This window comes from Gallinula chloropus (assembly GCF_964237585.1).
Source record: "Gallinula chloropus genome assembly, chromosome: 5".
In the NCBI taxonomy this organism is placed as follows: Eukaryota; Metazoa; Chordata; class Aves; order Gruiformes; family Rallidae; genus Gallinula; species Gallinula chloropus.
This window is the reverse complement of record NC_140090.1, coordinates 21,604,368-21,621,711: the sequence shown is the minus strand read 5'-3', so window position 1 is coordinate 21,621,711 and position 17,344 is coordinate 21,604,368. Positions and strand designations below refer to the sequence as shown.

General features: G+C 37.0%; 1 protein-coding gene across 1 annotated transcript in view; it reads right to left on the bottom strand.

The window, feature by feature from the left end:
* The window catches only part of MYO3B (myosin IIIB), a 193,728-nt gene that overhangs the window by 66,244 nt on the left and 110,140 nt on the right, over positions 1–17,344 (bottom strand). Inside the window, exons 25-28 of the mRNA XM_084265139.1 lie at positions 9,426–9,505; positions 6,315–6,335; positions 5,213–5,290; positions 3,281–3,486 (exon numbers count right to left, since the gene is read on the bottom strand). Of these exons, the coding sequence (XP_084121265.1) occupies positions 3,281–3,486; positions 5,213–5,290; positions 6,315–6,335; positions 9,426–9,505 (385 nt within the window). The remainder of the gene's footprint in view (positions 1–3,280; positions 3,487–5,212; positions 5,291–6,314; positions 6,336–9,425; positions 9,506–17,344) is intronic.

The following is a 17,344-nucleotide window of genomic DNA, read 5'->3' as shown; positions in this document are numbered from 1 at the left end:
GTAACAAATGTTTTACAGGATTTTGCAGTGCTCAACTAGTTTCTATTTCTAGCTCCACTCAATGCAGAATGTGACTTAAGGTCTACAAGCTTTTATATGGCCATGAGAAATGTAACATTGATCATTTAGAGACTCTGTACCAGGTATACTAATAGCAAGTTTATGCAAATTTGCACTGAAAGAATGAAAAAGCAGAACCAACGTCACTGGGATTCCTGTTACAGTAATAGAACTGGTATTGCTGTAACTGTATGATCTAAGTATGATGAGCCATCATCTGACTACTGTGGTAGTGGCTTATAGGAAGTAGGTAGGGACTTATAGGAAAAGTGTATCCTGCATCTCAATGCAGTACAATAACTTTAATGCAGAACAGAAGTGAGCTGAGAAGAAGGAAAAAGCCAGTCCTTATAGGAAACTTGCACAAAACTTCTCAACACACTCCTACGTTTACAAGGCAGTTCAAGCCTGCCTGCATTTAGCACTAATATATTCTCAAGTCCCTTCTCTTTCAACACATGGTACAGTACACACCACATGAAAAAGGCATATACAGCTGGGGGTACGTGGTGGGGCCACACCTGCACACCACAATGTGACATGTGAAGTTCCAATGGCCTGGGCACTCAGATTATAGCAAGGAATATCCCATGCAGTGAGTGTTTCAGTGCAGGTCCATGCTAACAGGCACACCTTCCTTAGCTGCTGTGCATCGGCACTGTGTGGCCCCAGAATCCAGGCATGCCAGGTGGCATAAGCAGGTTAATAATCTGCATCTGACCTGGGACTCCAGCCTGAGGAAGGGGCTGCGCTGCTTCACAGCAAACACGTAAACCAGACACATGATGGCACGGAGTGTGAGACAAGGCCAACGGAGACTAAGTGCCTAAAACCTGACAGGTCTACAGTGTTTACAGAGGCTGCAGATTACATTTTCCTACTTTAAATAAAAGAATATGTATATTTATATACATAAACCAGATGGTTGTGTACTTGGCTGAAGAAACACTGTGTGAATGAGTTACAATTAAGTCCTCTCCTCACCATCTGTTTTTTAACCCCACAGACCAACTTGCAGGTTTGCAACACTGAAATAATCTGTTCTACATGAAAACAGAAGACAGTAAAGAGTAACACTAGACAGAGTTTTATCTTCTGTTTACCTCCCACCTGATAAACCCTGAATGGTTCTGTTCTCTGCCTTTGATTGTTTTGTCCTCATATTTCCTGCTAAGAGTTTACAAAACAGCATTATTGAACAGGCAGATAAGAAGCACACCTATTTGTTTAATAACATCAAGGGAGAAAAAGTGCTGGCTCATCCATTTTGTTGTTAAGTTGCTCAAAAGGATCAAAATACCAATTAACTTGCTGGCTTAGAAAATCTTTGATATCCTCACATTTACTGACATCTTGAAACTCTTGTTCATACTTGCCTAATGTCTTTTTGATTATGAACAAAGAAGTGCCAATCTGTTTAGCATTTGACCTGTTTTCTCAAACATTTTTATGTATTCAACTACTTAGTTCCTAAAAACACTTGAGGTTGTAAGTTGAAGAAAAATGTTTCTTGTTCCATTGATAGCTTCTTAAAGTATTGTTTTTTGTTATTTTCTCCCTCCCCCCTTTTTTTTTAACCCAAGAGCAAATCAGAATAGAATTTGTTTAAAAATAAAGCATGAACTGAACAAAGGAGCAAGAACATCCCCTCTTCTGCCTCCCTGTTTATATTCTCAACTCAGGAAGTATCCTATGCTGTTGGGCAAATTCCTGAATCTCCCCCCTGCCACTGACATCCCTAGTCTGACATCCCTTGTGTGGACCTTCTTTCCTGAAAGAATTATATAGAAGTTGGATTAAAAACTTGGGGACTATCTGTCAAGATGTTAAAACACAACTTTCACTTATCTGCAGGGATGGAAAGCTACAGTCAGGTCCTGCTTTTACTGCCAGTACTTTTCAAGATTGTACACAAATTCAGTGCATTTTTGAATGAAAATAGTCTACTGATAAGAGGAAGCCTAATTTCCTCTCAATTTACACTAATTTCAGTGGAGTTAATCTTAGTTCACTTATGTGTAAATTGGATGAAAGTTAAGGTTAATAGTTCTGCCTTCAACCTCTTCAGGATGTTGCAAAGATGTGTTAGTGATCACAAAAATTAATCTCTTTGTTAAACCTGTTTCAGAATAGTGTGACCTTACTAAATTTAGCCATGTAACACACACACACACACACACACACACACACACACAAGTGGGGGGAAATCATACCTGAAAACTAAATTGCTTTGATGGACAAACGAACACATTCGTTATCCTTCCTGGAATACACCTCCAGTGTTTTCCTATTACATATTCATTTGGCATACAAATATATTACAAATAAGAAATGTCATCATTTTTCAGAATTAATTGATTAAGTTATGGTTTACTGTTCAAAATCTCTCAATGCCAGGACCACAGATTTCCAAGCCCAAGTGACTGATTTACACATATATAAATTTACCTGATCTCTGGGTTTTAGAAAGGCTTGTGAAATCTTTATATCTCTTCTTTCTCACAAAACAATCAGCTCTTTCCTTCTAGCATCATGTAAATGACTTGCTTTCAATAGATTAATTAACTCAATATTGTCTGGATGAGCAACCTCCAGTTCAGAAAATACCACTAAACGCTTGATACAGATCTGTACAGACTGGAAACCAGTCAAAGCATATTTTAAATCCATAATGATCATAAAAACATATTGACACCATAAAGACAATGTCATTTCCTGAATCAAATCTATGAACTTTTTGAGATTTAGAACAGTATTAAAGCTGGTGGTAGTAGCCACGACAAAGGTTCAGGTGAACAGAGACCCAGTTCATGCTACCTCCAAGATAAATTAGTACGAGACCACAAAGCTACTAGAAGGAATATTTCTAAATCTAAAGCTTTTATATCAGTTCATTCTTCAGCACCTGCACATTCTTCATAAAACCTTCCAAATCCCTGTATTGTCTGAGCATGATGTGTAATTTCTACTTGTTTCCTCTACTAAGGGAACCATGGGGACAGGGTTGCTACTGAATACTAGAGTGCTCACTGATGGTCTCACATTGAGTTTTCTTCATTAGAGCTCAGAGATCTCTTGTAGTCTTTATCTGTGATAGTCACTGCTTTCATTAGAGAAGGAGACTGCACATGTACAAACCAACGTTTGCAGAACCTTCTGTACTTAAACATATTTAATTGAATGAAGTCTTAAAACAACAGCCATGTTCTAGAAGTCTTACCTTTTCACAAACTCCTCAAAGAGGATGCGATGAGAATACCCTTTTTGACGTATTTTGACAGTTTCCAGAATTCCAGTGTACCGTAGCTGCAGTAGAACTCTCTCATGAGAAAACGTCAGTGCCTCCCGATCATCATTAGGTTTAATGCAGCGGATAAAGTGAGGCTGCCCAACAACCATTTTGGATAGAAGATCCATGAGGGAATACTAGTGAGGAAAATAAAAAAGATGCACACACTTGACAAAAAAACTGCAATGCAGCTACTTAAACAGGAAATATGTATTTTTATATACAAACTTTAGTCTGTAATATTAACTTGCACTGATGTTTTAGTAATTTTTAAGCTCTTGGCTAAAATTGTAAAAAAAATTTTATTATTATATGTCTTGTTTTTTACTTCTTATACATTTCTCTTCATCTCTCATACCAAAATTAGTTGAAGAAGACAGATATTTAAAAAAAGTAATAGAAAAACATTCTAACTATAATTCTACTGCAGGTACATTTAACCAACCAAATATCTCCAAGAGAAGGACAAGCTTTACTGTGAAAAATCACAGAAATTAACAGAAAATAATGAGGAAAGGATTGCAAGAAGTCATCACTTTGGTCCTCTGCCCAAAGAGAAGACTAGATGTATCTGTAACATTTCAGGCACATCTCTATTTAATCCTTTTTTCAGAATCACTGAGAATATACACTGCACAACCTCCCTGGACAATCTACATTACCATGACTATTCATAATGCTTCTAACATCTAACCTAAATCTTCCTGCTGAAACGTAGGCCCACTACTTCTTTTCCTATCCACCCAGACGTGGAAAACAATTTATGCCATTGCATTTTACAAATATGTAAAAAATGTGATCAGATCGTATGTATCTGCTTTCCCAAAGTCTTCTCTGAATACTGATACTTGTGCTCCATCATCACCTCATTAACGTACTGTATGATAAATGTTTCCTGCAAATCTCAAAATCACATACAATTCCAAGCTGACTTGGTCACTCTGCTGTGGGCTGCATGTTATGGTGTACATTTACACACACTCCCCCGCTCCACTGTTTCATTTTGTTTCTTTTTTTACAGTTCCTACACAACTGACATCTGCATAGTTCTTAGCAAGAGTTTTCTAAATCCCTGCCTGAGTTACCACACGTCTGGATGTGTGTCCTTGTACCGCAACACCTCAGTATACATCAGCTTCCACTGTGCCTTTCCTTACACCACTTTGCATGACAAAGAGAACAGGTATTGATAAAGGGCATGGAAGCTTTGGCCCACACTGCCTAGCACAGAGCACAGTGAAACAACCCCATTCTTCAAGGTACAAATGCAGACCCAGGATCAACTGCTCACACTTTTCCACTCTGCAATGACTGCAAGAAAAAGAACATTAACCAAAATCTTTGGATTGGGATGTGGGTTTCCAGACTCCCAGCCTTCCAGTTCCAACATTCTCAATGCCTTTTCCTTACCTGTTTGATTTAAACACACAGGGGGAATATACATCACCTCAGACAGGATTAATACAGATAAAACAGCAATCTACACATCCAAAGATGGGTTGGTTTTACTTAGTAGTACAAATAATAAAACTTAATCTTTAAAAGTAGGTATGCCTGAGCTTCTGAAAAAAATATGAATGCTTTATTTGCACAAAATCAGTTTTTTGTTCATAAAGGGGCCTGGTTTTGGATTGAAATAGTCTAGACTCTAGATTTTGTTATCAATGTACTTGGTGAAATTATAAAAGAACAAATATGAGGGAACAAAAAGGAGCTAAAGAAAATTTATGAGTCTACAAAGTCCTCACAACAGAGTAAGGAAAACCCCCTATTATTCTCTTTGATTTTATAACCCCACAAATATTTTAGATATATCTATTGCTCTTATCACTAAAATGGTTGTTCACAATTTAACTTTTGTACCCTAAAATAGGAAGCCATAGTTTGCCTCTTCATGTTAGTTGTTTCCTCAGGGTGTCGCATAACCTCCATTGTGTCAACCTAGGAGACAAAACTCAAATGTAAAAGCTGTTCCAGAAGCACTGCAGACCCATCTCACCTCGCCTGGGTTAATTTTTTGTTATGGTGGTCCCTTCAGGTGTGATTACCTCTGAGTATTTTATCAGAGGTAGGAAAGTCAGTTTCTAACAGATGCAAGGCATGCCCTGAGTTCAGAATGAGCCATAAGCGTTCAGAGTGATTTCACAGTTTAGTCATGATACGGTAACACTAAGCCAACGGAGCAGCTGTCAAGACGCAATACCTTGTGAAATGCTTTTTAAGAAGCATTCCTCTTCTCACCACAATGAATTCCATCAGGTCTTATTTTCTCTATAAAGGTTAACATTTTTGTAATGACCAGGAAGGAAGTTGCGCTGCCTCCTTTTGCTCATGTATAGAAAAAATGCTGTTGTTGGATAACATGTGGCAAACAACATAGGTAAACTCAGAATGTGTAAGTCTTTTACTTTCTGCTGTTGTGGTTACTATTAATTACTTTAATTTGCCATTCAGATGCCATGAATTTCAGCAATCTTACTCTACTGAACTGCCAGAGCTTCCAACACCGCTTTTTCAGCATTTCAGAAGAGTTATTTTTAGAGGGTATACATGGACAGCAAACATATTGCTCCTTGTATATTTTAGTTATAATGTCAGTACAGCTGTTCTTATCAAAATGAAACCAGAATTTATGAATTAGTATAACCATGGTTACCAATCACAAGCAGATTGTGTTGCTGTATTACAGCTCAACAAAATTAAAGAAAATCAACCAGCATCCTGTTTGCATGGAGCATTAACAACATTTTAGCATTCACTTGCTTTGTGGCAGTTTACCATCTGCTCTGACCAGGTGGCATTTGTAAAAACCAGATAATGCTGCTGTCAGCACCTGTGCTACACTTCCTGGACTTCGCTCCATACGATCATTTCCAACACTCACTGACTTAAGACCACTCTTCTCACCACTAAAAGAAATTGCTGAAAAGATTACAGTTCTCAGTAAAGTAAGTGTGTCTCTTACCTTCAGGAGATATTTAGGAGACTGCATGCAAAATATAAAGGAAATAAAGCACTAAGTAGTAATAGATCAAGAAAATGGATTTTGTGTTGGGGAAGAAATCAAAAGAAAACTCATGAAGACAAGATTAAGAATACAGATGGTGCAAAGAGAGAGAGAATTCCATAAGGGTGACCATAAAAATTTCAGTATGTTTTCATAATCTGATGTTCTAGCCCAGAGTACTAATATACATGCATTAGTACGCATCTCAAGCTAACACACAAGGGAAAAAAAAAAAAAGAAAGAAGAAGAAGATGCAGTTTGATTTCAGTTTTGAGGATGTTAACAGAAATCTCTGTAACATATCTCAGGAAAAATGCCTTATCAGCACAGATAACATCAAACATCTTTGAGGACACCTGACAAAGTAAACATCAATGACCTAATCAGAACAGCAGGCATGTCCATGGGGAAGTAGATGGGAATGTTTCACAACTATCTTGGCAAGACAACTACTTTTTTTAGAATTGATATCTAAATCTCCAGTCTAGGTAGAAGACAAAAGCTGTACCAGTGAGTATTGACAGTAAGTTCAAAATAACCAGTAACATGCAATGTTAAAAGACAGACAATTTAATCATAAAGAACACCAAGTCGAGAGGAAAAGCACATAGATTGAGGACTGTACTGAAGCTGACATGCTAAACTGGGTTATTGTCTGTCTAGAGACGCAGATACTCCTTGTGGTATTATTTTGGAGGTTCAACGCTCACAATCTGTCAGTCATATCTGGAATATCTGCTGGCCAATGGTGAGGTAACACACTCTAACTTTTGGGCACTAGGATACTGTATGTATCTCCTTTTCACAGCTGCTTATTTTCATCAAACCTGTAGAATCTTATGCTCTTGGAGACAGACTGCCACTCTGCCAAGTATGGTTTACTACAGCCTGCTGTGTTCAAAAGGGTTTGGTTTTGTTTTGTGTTTTTTAGGGGGAAGGGAGTGAACACACAGAAAAACAGATGGTCACAAAAACTAACAGAGGAGAGGTGATACACTTTTTCCTCAGAAAATCAGGGTAAAACCAGTATTGTGAGAGTCCTTTTTCTACAGAGAGTTGTAAATTCAGATTTGAGCAATCTGTAAGGACCAGGATCTATTTCCAAACCTTTTGACAAGAAATATTTGAAGTCTCTATTTGGAATATTCTATTAGACCCCGAAGCTAGGGAGATTTTCCTGTAAGAAGTGTTGTCTCTGGTTAATTTATAACATTGCATGTCTATGAAGCCATGCAGTTTTATGGTAGGGCAATAATCACATGTACAACAGGCTTTATCACAACTGGTTTGTCAGAAAATGAGAACAGAATAAGAATGTCAGGATATAATCTTGCATTTTAAATTACTAGCTACTCCTTTTAATTTCAACTGCTAAGTCACATTTTTACATGACCGTAGTAGTGACGTACAGTATACATTTATATGATTACAACCGAAATGGAAAACAGCTTGACCTAGAAAAGACAAACTGTTTCATCATTAAAAAAAATTTGTTATAATAGTTTTGAAACAATATTTTAAGAATGATTTATCACATCAGGTCACCTTATGAAGTCATTAGAAATTATTAACTTTCACATATTGACCACACCTGCTGCTGGCATGGCATGATACGCTGTAAAACAAAAAAACATGGTAAGCAAAAAACCCTCATAAATTAAATATTAAATTAAAATTTCCAATCTTCCAAACAAACTATCATGTTTGCACTTCTAAAACAAATTGCAAAACAGTAATTTAATTTTTTTTCCTGAAGTTGTTTGGATTGAAAGTTTTATGGTATTATAAGGAAGAATTTTTTTCAGTTAGAAATGATTTCAGTTAACACTTTCTGAATAGTGCTGCACTTATGCATGTCTTTTACTGCCTTCTTTAAAAATCTGAAGCGTGTCTAAAAACCTTTTAAAGACAACTTAGTATAACTGTGTTTGTTAAAGCTCTAAGAGAAAACCGCTCTATTCCAACCCAGCTGTATCAATAAAGCGCATGCTTAGGAAGGTTATGCTGAATATAGCTGGATGTGGAAGACAATGTGTGCATAATACAAGAAAATTAGAAAGGGCATTATGTGTCCTTCAGCACTGCAAAAGTTTATTCCAGAGAGGACATAATCTCTGAAATCCACATCTGTATTTGCAGGTACAGTGAAGGATACAGATGTCTGGGTGGCATGAATTACTGTATCAACAGTTGATTATGAGCTCCTAATAACAGGAGAGACTGAAAAGAAATAGAAAGCCCAGAACATAAAATTCTGTAGACTTTTGAACATTTGCAGTTACCAGATTTGTTTTTAAAAACTCTTATTACTTCCTTTGGAGGCAACTCCCCTGGCCCTGAAACCTTAACTAAGCTAACTCTAGCCATACTACTTAGGAAGCTGGGACCGAATACCCATGCTATCAGCTTGAGGCACAGTTTTCCTCACAAACTATGTGTACTCAGTTGGCAACACATCCTTTTAACTGACAGAAAATTATCCCATCCTTTTGCAATTACACTACATACTTTTATGGCAAAATCCAGCAGTGTTTAAATTCTTCTTTTTAAAGAAAATTCTTAAATTCTTAAATTCTTCTTTTTAAAAAGTAGTGGTTTGGCTGAGTTGTTCTTTTCTGGCTATCTATCAGCCACAAATGTCCCCTAGCTTTTCACCTGCAGTTTGACTAAAATAGGAACAGATAATTTCTTTTATCTTGCCTTTCGTACAGTCAAATACACTATTGAATTTTTTACGTAATTAATTCTCTTTCTAGGACGAAAGTGCCAGAGGAAAACCTCAACCCCATTGAGATTAGAAAAGAATATGGCTATTGATATCAACGTAATTGAGATTTCATTCAAAAAAATGTAAAAATCAGTAGTAAATTGATTCCTCACTGGATTCTACAATGGGGTCCTCACTAAAACTGTAAACAGTTCTTCTGGTTGAGATGCATGTTTTCTGATATTCAGGGAGACTCTGAATTGTCAGGAACCTCATTACCCACATACATGCGCTAAACATGCATCCATAGTCTCCTAATATTTTATGAACGATTACCTGTCATCAAAGGGAACACTACTAACCTTGATACGTCCAGCACTAAGCTGTGGAGGCAAAGACCGAGATGCTGCTGTCACTCTGGCTCTTGCCTGTGCCAAGTTTCCTGTTCAAAAAGAAAAGAAAAATATACTGCAAAAACAGTACAGAAGCTTAGCAGGCAAAAATTTACATGGTGGAAAATAGGTTTGTACAATAGTACTAAAAATAGCAGAAACCATCACACTTCTTCCACACCCCACTCATTACCAATTGTGCCTGCAGAGCATTCAGCACGGGCATGACAGAGTGCAGTGTTGATTTAAAAGGGAGGAAAAAGTCGGTGATAAGGGGGTATGTCACTGACCTTAGCTACTGAGCTGATGAAAACAACGACAGCACAAAGGCATACAGCTCAATCACTAGTAATCAATTTCTCTGTGACTCATTGAGAGATTTAAAAGAGAAAAAGACAGCAGAAACAGTCTTGTTTCTATGAAATCGTGTGGATCCTGAAGTGTTTAGACAGCATTTTAAGCTCACAAACTAATGAAAGAGATGAGAAAATGATAAGACGGTATCTTTTTCTGACCTTTTGACACATAGACCTGCTTAATCCCCAATCTTATTGTCCCTTGTGGTTTTTAAAGACTGACTCAATTCCTCAGGCAAAAACATACTGTGGTGTCAACAAAAAGACGAGTGTCTTCTTCTAAATGTACAGTATGACGTGTCCAAAACTTTCCTCTGTACTTGTGGAAAGCCAAAGTCATCACAAAATAGCTTTTCAAAATAAAGGCTCAGAGAAGAGAGAGGAAGCGATACGGGACTGTGCATATGCAAGACACTCTGTATATTTCAAAGTTTTAGCAAGTCTAGCACAAGATGTCCAAATGTTTTCTCTGGCTATATCTTCAGAGGCTAAACTGTGATTAATAGCATTGAAAGAACCCTTTGAAGCAGGATTGGTGACATCAAAGCCCTAATCCATGGGTGGCAGGATTTTTATAATGAGTGGGAAGCATTTTAACACATTTCAAAGGATTTACAGCATGAATAAACAATAGGCCTCTGCAGATGTACCACACACCTTTCAGAACCAGAACACATAAATAAGTGTCCATTTTAATTTAAATGTAAATAAAGTGTTAACACTTCTTTCAGATGCTAAGTGCCTTGTTTGCATCAACTCTAGTGTTTAGCTGTTTGCTTTGCAGAAAGGCAGCAACTCCAAACAGTCTTCAGAGTTCTGCTAAACTATATATTACATAACCGGTACGGTTGGGAAAAATGAAAACCAAGAGCACTTCATCACTGGTAATTATTCCATAAGGGAGCAGAGTTAACCCACTGGCCACATAACACTGAAAGGAACTTTTGCTCTTAACTTTCCACCTAACAAGAACACCACCCTGAAAACAATCTGGGGGCCAGCACTAGAAAATAGCAATGACATTCTTCCTGCTGATTCAAACGTTCTGCATTCATTTAAAAAGTATCTCTCTTTGAAGCTGATGGCATTGAGATTGACATAATGCTGCAAAACTGGCATGTCATTTCCAAATCTAACAGCACGTGTTACCTGACAGTCTAAGTCACAGTCCAGAACACAAGGTGTATCTACCTTTCTGGAAACTGCTTTAGGCTTTAATGCATTGGTCTGTAAGAACTGCCACTCTGTTTTGAAAATCTTGTGTATCTATGTGCACACATGGTACATATGGTATACACAGGGACCTCTCGGAGGTTAAAATGCAAAATTTAATGAGCAGGGAGCTGGTCAATTTATTTTTCTCTTAGCTGTAATTTTGATACTTTTCTATGTTAGAAATCACTCTTGTGCCTTTTTGGATAAAGTGAACAACCTGAAAAGGTTGGTTTTGGCTAGGTTTCAAGTTAGCAAGGCTAAACTGGAAAGCCTTGTTCTGATGAACCGATGACACAACGCAGGGTAAAAGAGGGGAGCTTGGAGGAGAAACAACTGTCATTGTTGAAAATTATGACAATTTTGTTGCATTTTATAATGAATTACAAAACTCTAACAGCCAAGTAAAATTTAGAGATAAGTAAAATTATTAAATAGTTTCTCAAGGTTTACCACATTCACTGCTGGCATGAGGTTTCTAGGGTTCATAATGAATATTCCTGAGCTCCTCCTTAGTCTTTCATGCAAAATGAGAACTAAACTGTACATTTCTGACCTGGCAAACAAAAAAGATAAATAAACCTTTCTATTAATCAAAAATCTTCAATGATTTCACAAACCAAAGAAACACCAAAGTTCCTATTTTAAAAATAGGCAAACTTTACATTGTGTGGTTTTGTTCACTTGTTACCTCCTTCTAGGAATGGATTCTTATCAGTGCTTATTTAACGTGTCAAGTGAATTCCCATGTAATTGCTAACTATCGTACTGCAGCATCATATGAATCCATGGGGAAAAAAATGTTATTAGAATTTTCTTTTCCAGATCAATTATAAAATGATGCTTCCATAAAAGTTTGTTAATTTCTCAAGTAGATCATGTTGAGGAAAATAACTACCTATCTTTAACAAGTCTAAGCCATTAAAACTAATAAATGTGGTTTGAAAATTAGTCTACATAATAAGAAATGTTTCACCCAGAGTTAGCATGGTGTTTATAGTCAGTAAACATTTGGTACCCATCCCTGCATTCCATTTTCATTTACAAGGTCATTTATTACTTTACACACCAAAAAAAATTAAGTGTTATTCCACTTTGTGAAGAACATCAATATTTGAAGAACAAATGTTTTTAGATAATAACATAGCCAGTTAAAACTGCCATGGGTTCCTTGAAAGGTTAAACTGGTTAAAGGTTAAAAGACTGCACCGTGCCTTTCAGAAGTGTAGCTTCACACCTATTATATGGTCAAGACTTCAGAGAAAATACAAGTGACATTCATGTAGACTAAAATAAAATACTATCTATATTAAACTCCATCCAATAGGGTCATTAAGTGATTTCAAACTCAAATTTTTCTTAGGTTTTTTTTTTTTTTCTGGACAGGCCATTCATGAGGGAGGGGAGAGAAGTTAAATGATAAAATTAGAATTAATCTTTTAAATGTGTCCATGTTTAATTTTATTCTCACGTATTTACTTTTCAGTTCAACATGACTGCTCATCTGAAAAATTAAGGCTCCTACCTATGTGTCTGCTGGATCAGAGACTAAAGTCTCTTGGATTCATTTGTGTAAGTGGGGAAGTCAGCCAGACCCAAAGCTTCTCTCTTTCCTCCTCTGTTTAATACAGTTAGGAATAGTCATGCTTTCAGATGTTCCAGTCATTAAAGTTTGTGAAATGCTCTCAGAGCTTCCAACAGAAAGAGAAGTAGCAACACAAAAACACACACGCTCCCTGGCTAAGCTCACTGTGCCAGTGGTTAGCAAAACTCCTTGTGTCTTGAAGCTGTACGTGAGATCTCACATCTCTGCAAATATGTTCTTCACTGATAACTCATTTTGGCTAGGTGAAGAAAACCATACTGTCAACGTACCCTCTCTCTTCTATTAGGCAAAGCCAAGCAGGAGAAATTTTGAAAGTATTTCAACTATTTACACAGCACAGAAAAAAAGAAATGGATTGTCTTCATTCAGGTTGGACTTTGGAAATGCTCTATAGATCTTGGAAACGAATAGTCAGCATTCCTGGCTCCTCACTTCCAGCCCTGACAGTTACTCACTGTGTGATCTGGACAAATGAATGACTTGTCTAGCTGTTGACTCTCCATGCTAATTAGAAGTAACTCTCTGGCTGGATGTTGTGATGTTACTTACAGTTTGTCAGTGCTTCATTATTCTCAGGCAATGGGTTCTATAAGTAGTATCAAACAAATATTAGTAATATTAGCACTGTATATATAACCTCATTTTGGTTATGGCTGCAATAGATCACTCCTCCCAGAGTGTGAGGATGCCAGGTAAGAATTACATTAAGCTTTGATACAACATTTAGTTTGTGAAGTGCAAATGACTTACAGAGAAAGAGCTTAATGGCAAAGTCACCTTACTGTACAAGCTGTACCAGGGATACTTACAGAGAGGGGACAGTACAAGCTCTTTCCTCATCCTCAGATAGTTTATTAATTTCTTTCATGCCTCTGGTTCAGATAAAGAAGGGTTACTTGAAACACCATGTACGGTCAGAAATACTACAATGTGTTCATATTTCATTGAGAGTACTTCTAATCGCAGCTAAGCACTTGCACTCCAGAAGAGGAGACAATGTGCAGAGACAGACAATGTCTTTGACATACACAGATTCTTCTCCGTCTTTCCTTTCAGTACATTTTATCTAGCTTAAAAAAGTTGACTGCTTATCTCTGTAATGCATTTTCATCTTCTGCTACTGTATGACTAAGCTTTTCTTAGCTCTACTATAAATTAATACATGTACTTTTTTATTGGATACTAATTTGAATGTGGTCACTTACTATCAAAACTCTATTTTTAGCTAATCTTGTGCAATAAAAGGCTAAGAATCCAATTTTCTCATATACTACACATTTTACACAAGAATATATTTTTTAAAACACTGCCTGTAAAATATTAATAACAACACACTTCTGCTGCTGCTTATTCTAAAAAGAGAATCACTTTACTTGCTGTTTGGAATAAGAAAATAAAAAAAAGAGACAATGAATATCTCCAAAGTCATATGCATATTACAAAAGAGAGTCTGATAACCGTGAAAACGTCTGGCACGCCTGGGAATTACCTAATTACAGCTTCAGGAGCAAAAAAGTGCACTTTTTGGCCTGGATTATTAGAAAATAAAAATCCATACCATAGTGAAGTGACAGATTCTTATCCTGATTCTCAATTAAACTAAAGGTTTCTTTAGTCTTACTAGCTTGATGTAGACATAGTTCATATATAAAAATACTTAAAAGCTTTACATTGCTAGGCTAGGATTGGAGAATCTGAGTGTAAATTTAGCACTGTTGTGCTTTCTACTGCATGCATCACAGAGACTTCAGTGGTCATTTCCCACATTAATAAGGCACACAGTGGCAGACACACAGCATGATATTTACAGCAACAAATAAAACTTTGCTTGTAAGCATCATCACTGCTATGTGTAAATGTTGTTTTAACACAGTAGGTTAGTAGGCTTCTTGTATAATGGAAGGGAAGAAAGATTCTGACAGCAGATGAGATGCAATGAAAGTCAAACTGCCTATTATATTCCAAGAGATGTAAATGTTTTATTTCAAGAAGAAAGGTCTTAACTTTTACCCTTACCTAGTAAAGAAGAACACGGTATAGTATGCAATTAGTTACTATTAAAACATAACTTTGAGTATTTAATGGCTACTTTAAGCAACATGCCCAATTTTCCAGATGTGCCCTTGCGCAGGAGAAGGGAGGGTCACGTGGTTCTGGAGAAGAGGGTGGCAGAGTGGGAGCAGATTGCCTCCTGCTCAAACTCTTTATCTGGCTACAGCCAGGTGGGCATGGGTTGGGCTCCTTTGTCCAAACATAGGTCTAGTGTGCCAGAGGGTTGTTACACTATGTACACCTGAAAGTTAACTACCTGAAGCTGCATACAGAGAAAAATGGGGAAAAAAGAAAAAAAAAAAGAAAAAAAAATGGTTTGGAAAAAACAATTAGAAGTTACAGTGCAAACAATGCTGGAGTTTTCTCCTGCTTGATGTCCAGCATTTGCTTTCGTCGCATCCGTAGCCCAACTAGCTGGAGACCTGATTATCTGGCTGGAGATTGACAGGCTGGCCAGAGCCCAATCTGGTCAATCTCCCAGCTGCTGCATTACAGCACAAAGTGACTCAGTCAGAAGATACAGCCCATTTCTTTCAGATCTGGTCATTAGCAACATCCATGTCTGGTAGCGTATTTTTTGATGCTCTTGTCTGTAGTCTACTCAGGAGAACAAACCTTGAAATCTGTGGGGAAGAGCAAACAGTACAGAACGCTGCAGTCTGCATTGTTGGCAAAGTTCCTCACCATCAACATGAGGTTTTCTGTTGACCCTGCAGATTGCTCTTGTTCCTGTACCATATCAGTAAGTGGGATTAGAAGCAAACTAAAGAGGTGTATTTTCTGTGAAGACTTAATTGTTGAGGAATTCTTAATTAATTTTCAACATTAGCTAAAATCCTCTTATTGTAATGACCTCCATTCAGCACAGAGTTTATTTCTTCTTCCAGAAGTATGTGGACAAATACTTCTAAAAACATACACAGACTGATAAAATATGGTTACAGCACGTGCTGATTCAGCTATGGTCTTTCTCATTGTTTTATGTAATCGACATCTTTTCTCTTGCATGTTATATAGGATTTCCACACCCTGCAAATAGTATCTGCTTTATCTAGATAAGTAGAAGTTTAATTATGAAGAACATGGTAGTTATATCAGTATTTTATCAATGCTCCCTCACCAACATGAACCAACAACAAGCATTCTGGAAGCCCACACCTCAGCATCTTGTCTCTGATGATCTCAGAAGTGCCCTAAAACACTCATTAAGCTTCACAGTACTCAGTTTAACCTGAGGCAAACATAATTTTCTACAAGAACAGTGAGTAAGTGGGAAACCCAGGAAATTTCAAAGGAGTGTGATTTCCAGCCCACTGTATTTCCAGAATACGTTCCCCCTCCATACAATGTATAAAACATTTCACAGTATGTTTTCCATCACTTAAGGCCTGCTGCTGAAGCTGCTCCACACATACATAGTCTGATCAAAATCCTACTGAAGACAATGAAGACTTCCAGTGAATTCAATGGTAAAAATTCTGGTATGAGGATGTCACTCAACAATATGGAGGAACATTTTCTCTGACCTCACTATGATTTTCAGTCTTCTCAGTGTTTAAGATCTTAAGCTAGACAGGATTCAGTGTCTAGCAGGTTTTGACACTTCTTTTAAGAGAAGAGCTATCTTTATAAGTCTTAATTTAGGATGAAGCATGGTTACAGAACTTTATGAAAGTCCCAGGCTTCCCAGGTTTTTTTTTAAATCTAGGCATTAATGATGCTGACTACTAATTTAATCAAGTCTCAAAGGCTTCTCAACTGAATGCTTGCTCCTCTGGTTCTCAACACTTCCACATGTTATTGCAGATAGCACAAAATCAGTTACATTTGTGGTAATTCAAAACATTATTCTCAATTTATATTTGTATCTCCATACTTAATTAAACAAATACCCATTCATACAAGCACTCTCAAATGCATTTTCTGTCTTTCACACACACTGTGACCTGCTGCCCAGGCAGTTCAGTTATAAGCTCTCCTGTGTCAAGCCAAGTCAGGTTGGAAAAATTAAGACAAAGTCAAATAAGAGGAAAGATAATGCTGGTTAAAAAAAGTACTGACTGTGATGATTTGTTGTAGGGTAAAGGTATAAAGAAAATGGGTAGAAGTACAAAATCACAGAAATACAGCACACTCAAGTGCAAAATGCTCTGAAACAAATACACAAATTCTAGCACAGACTGAGGTAAGCTTTCCACACCCTACATTCATCTCAGATACATTAACCCTTGATTCAATTACTTTGAAAGAGTGGGAAATATAAGCATGTAAAAGACACACCAAAAAACATTGTGGATATTCAAACCAGCAAGGTCATCTAAATATTCAACGAATTTATCTGCTTTACAAACTCACAAGCAAATTTCAAAATAATTGCTCTTCTAGGATTTGATCTTTAGAGCTACTGAATGCTTCCAATGATGTACTGAGCATCTTTGACACAATTTGACCTTACAGCACAGTGCCTGTAGAAATTGCCTATTAAACTACTCATTAAAACAACTACTGTATAATGTTCTCTGAATATTTCTCTGTTTACATTCTGTATGTGCTGCACAGTGAGATCCTACAGTCTAAACCAAATAACATCTTCTAATATATCTTTGGCTCCCTGAATATCAACACATTTTGCATTTAATTAGTATACAAGGAAATGTAAAGAT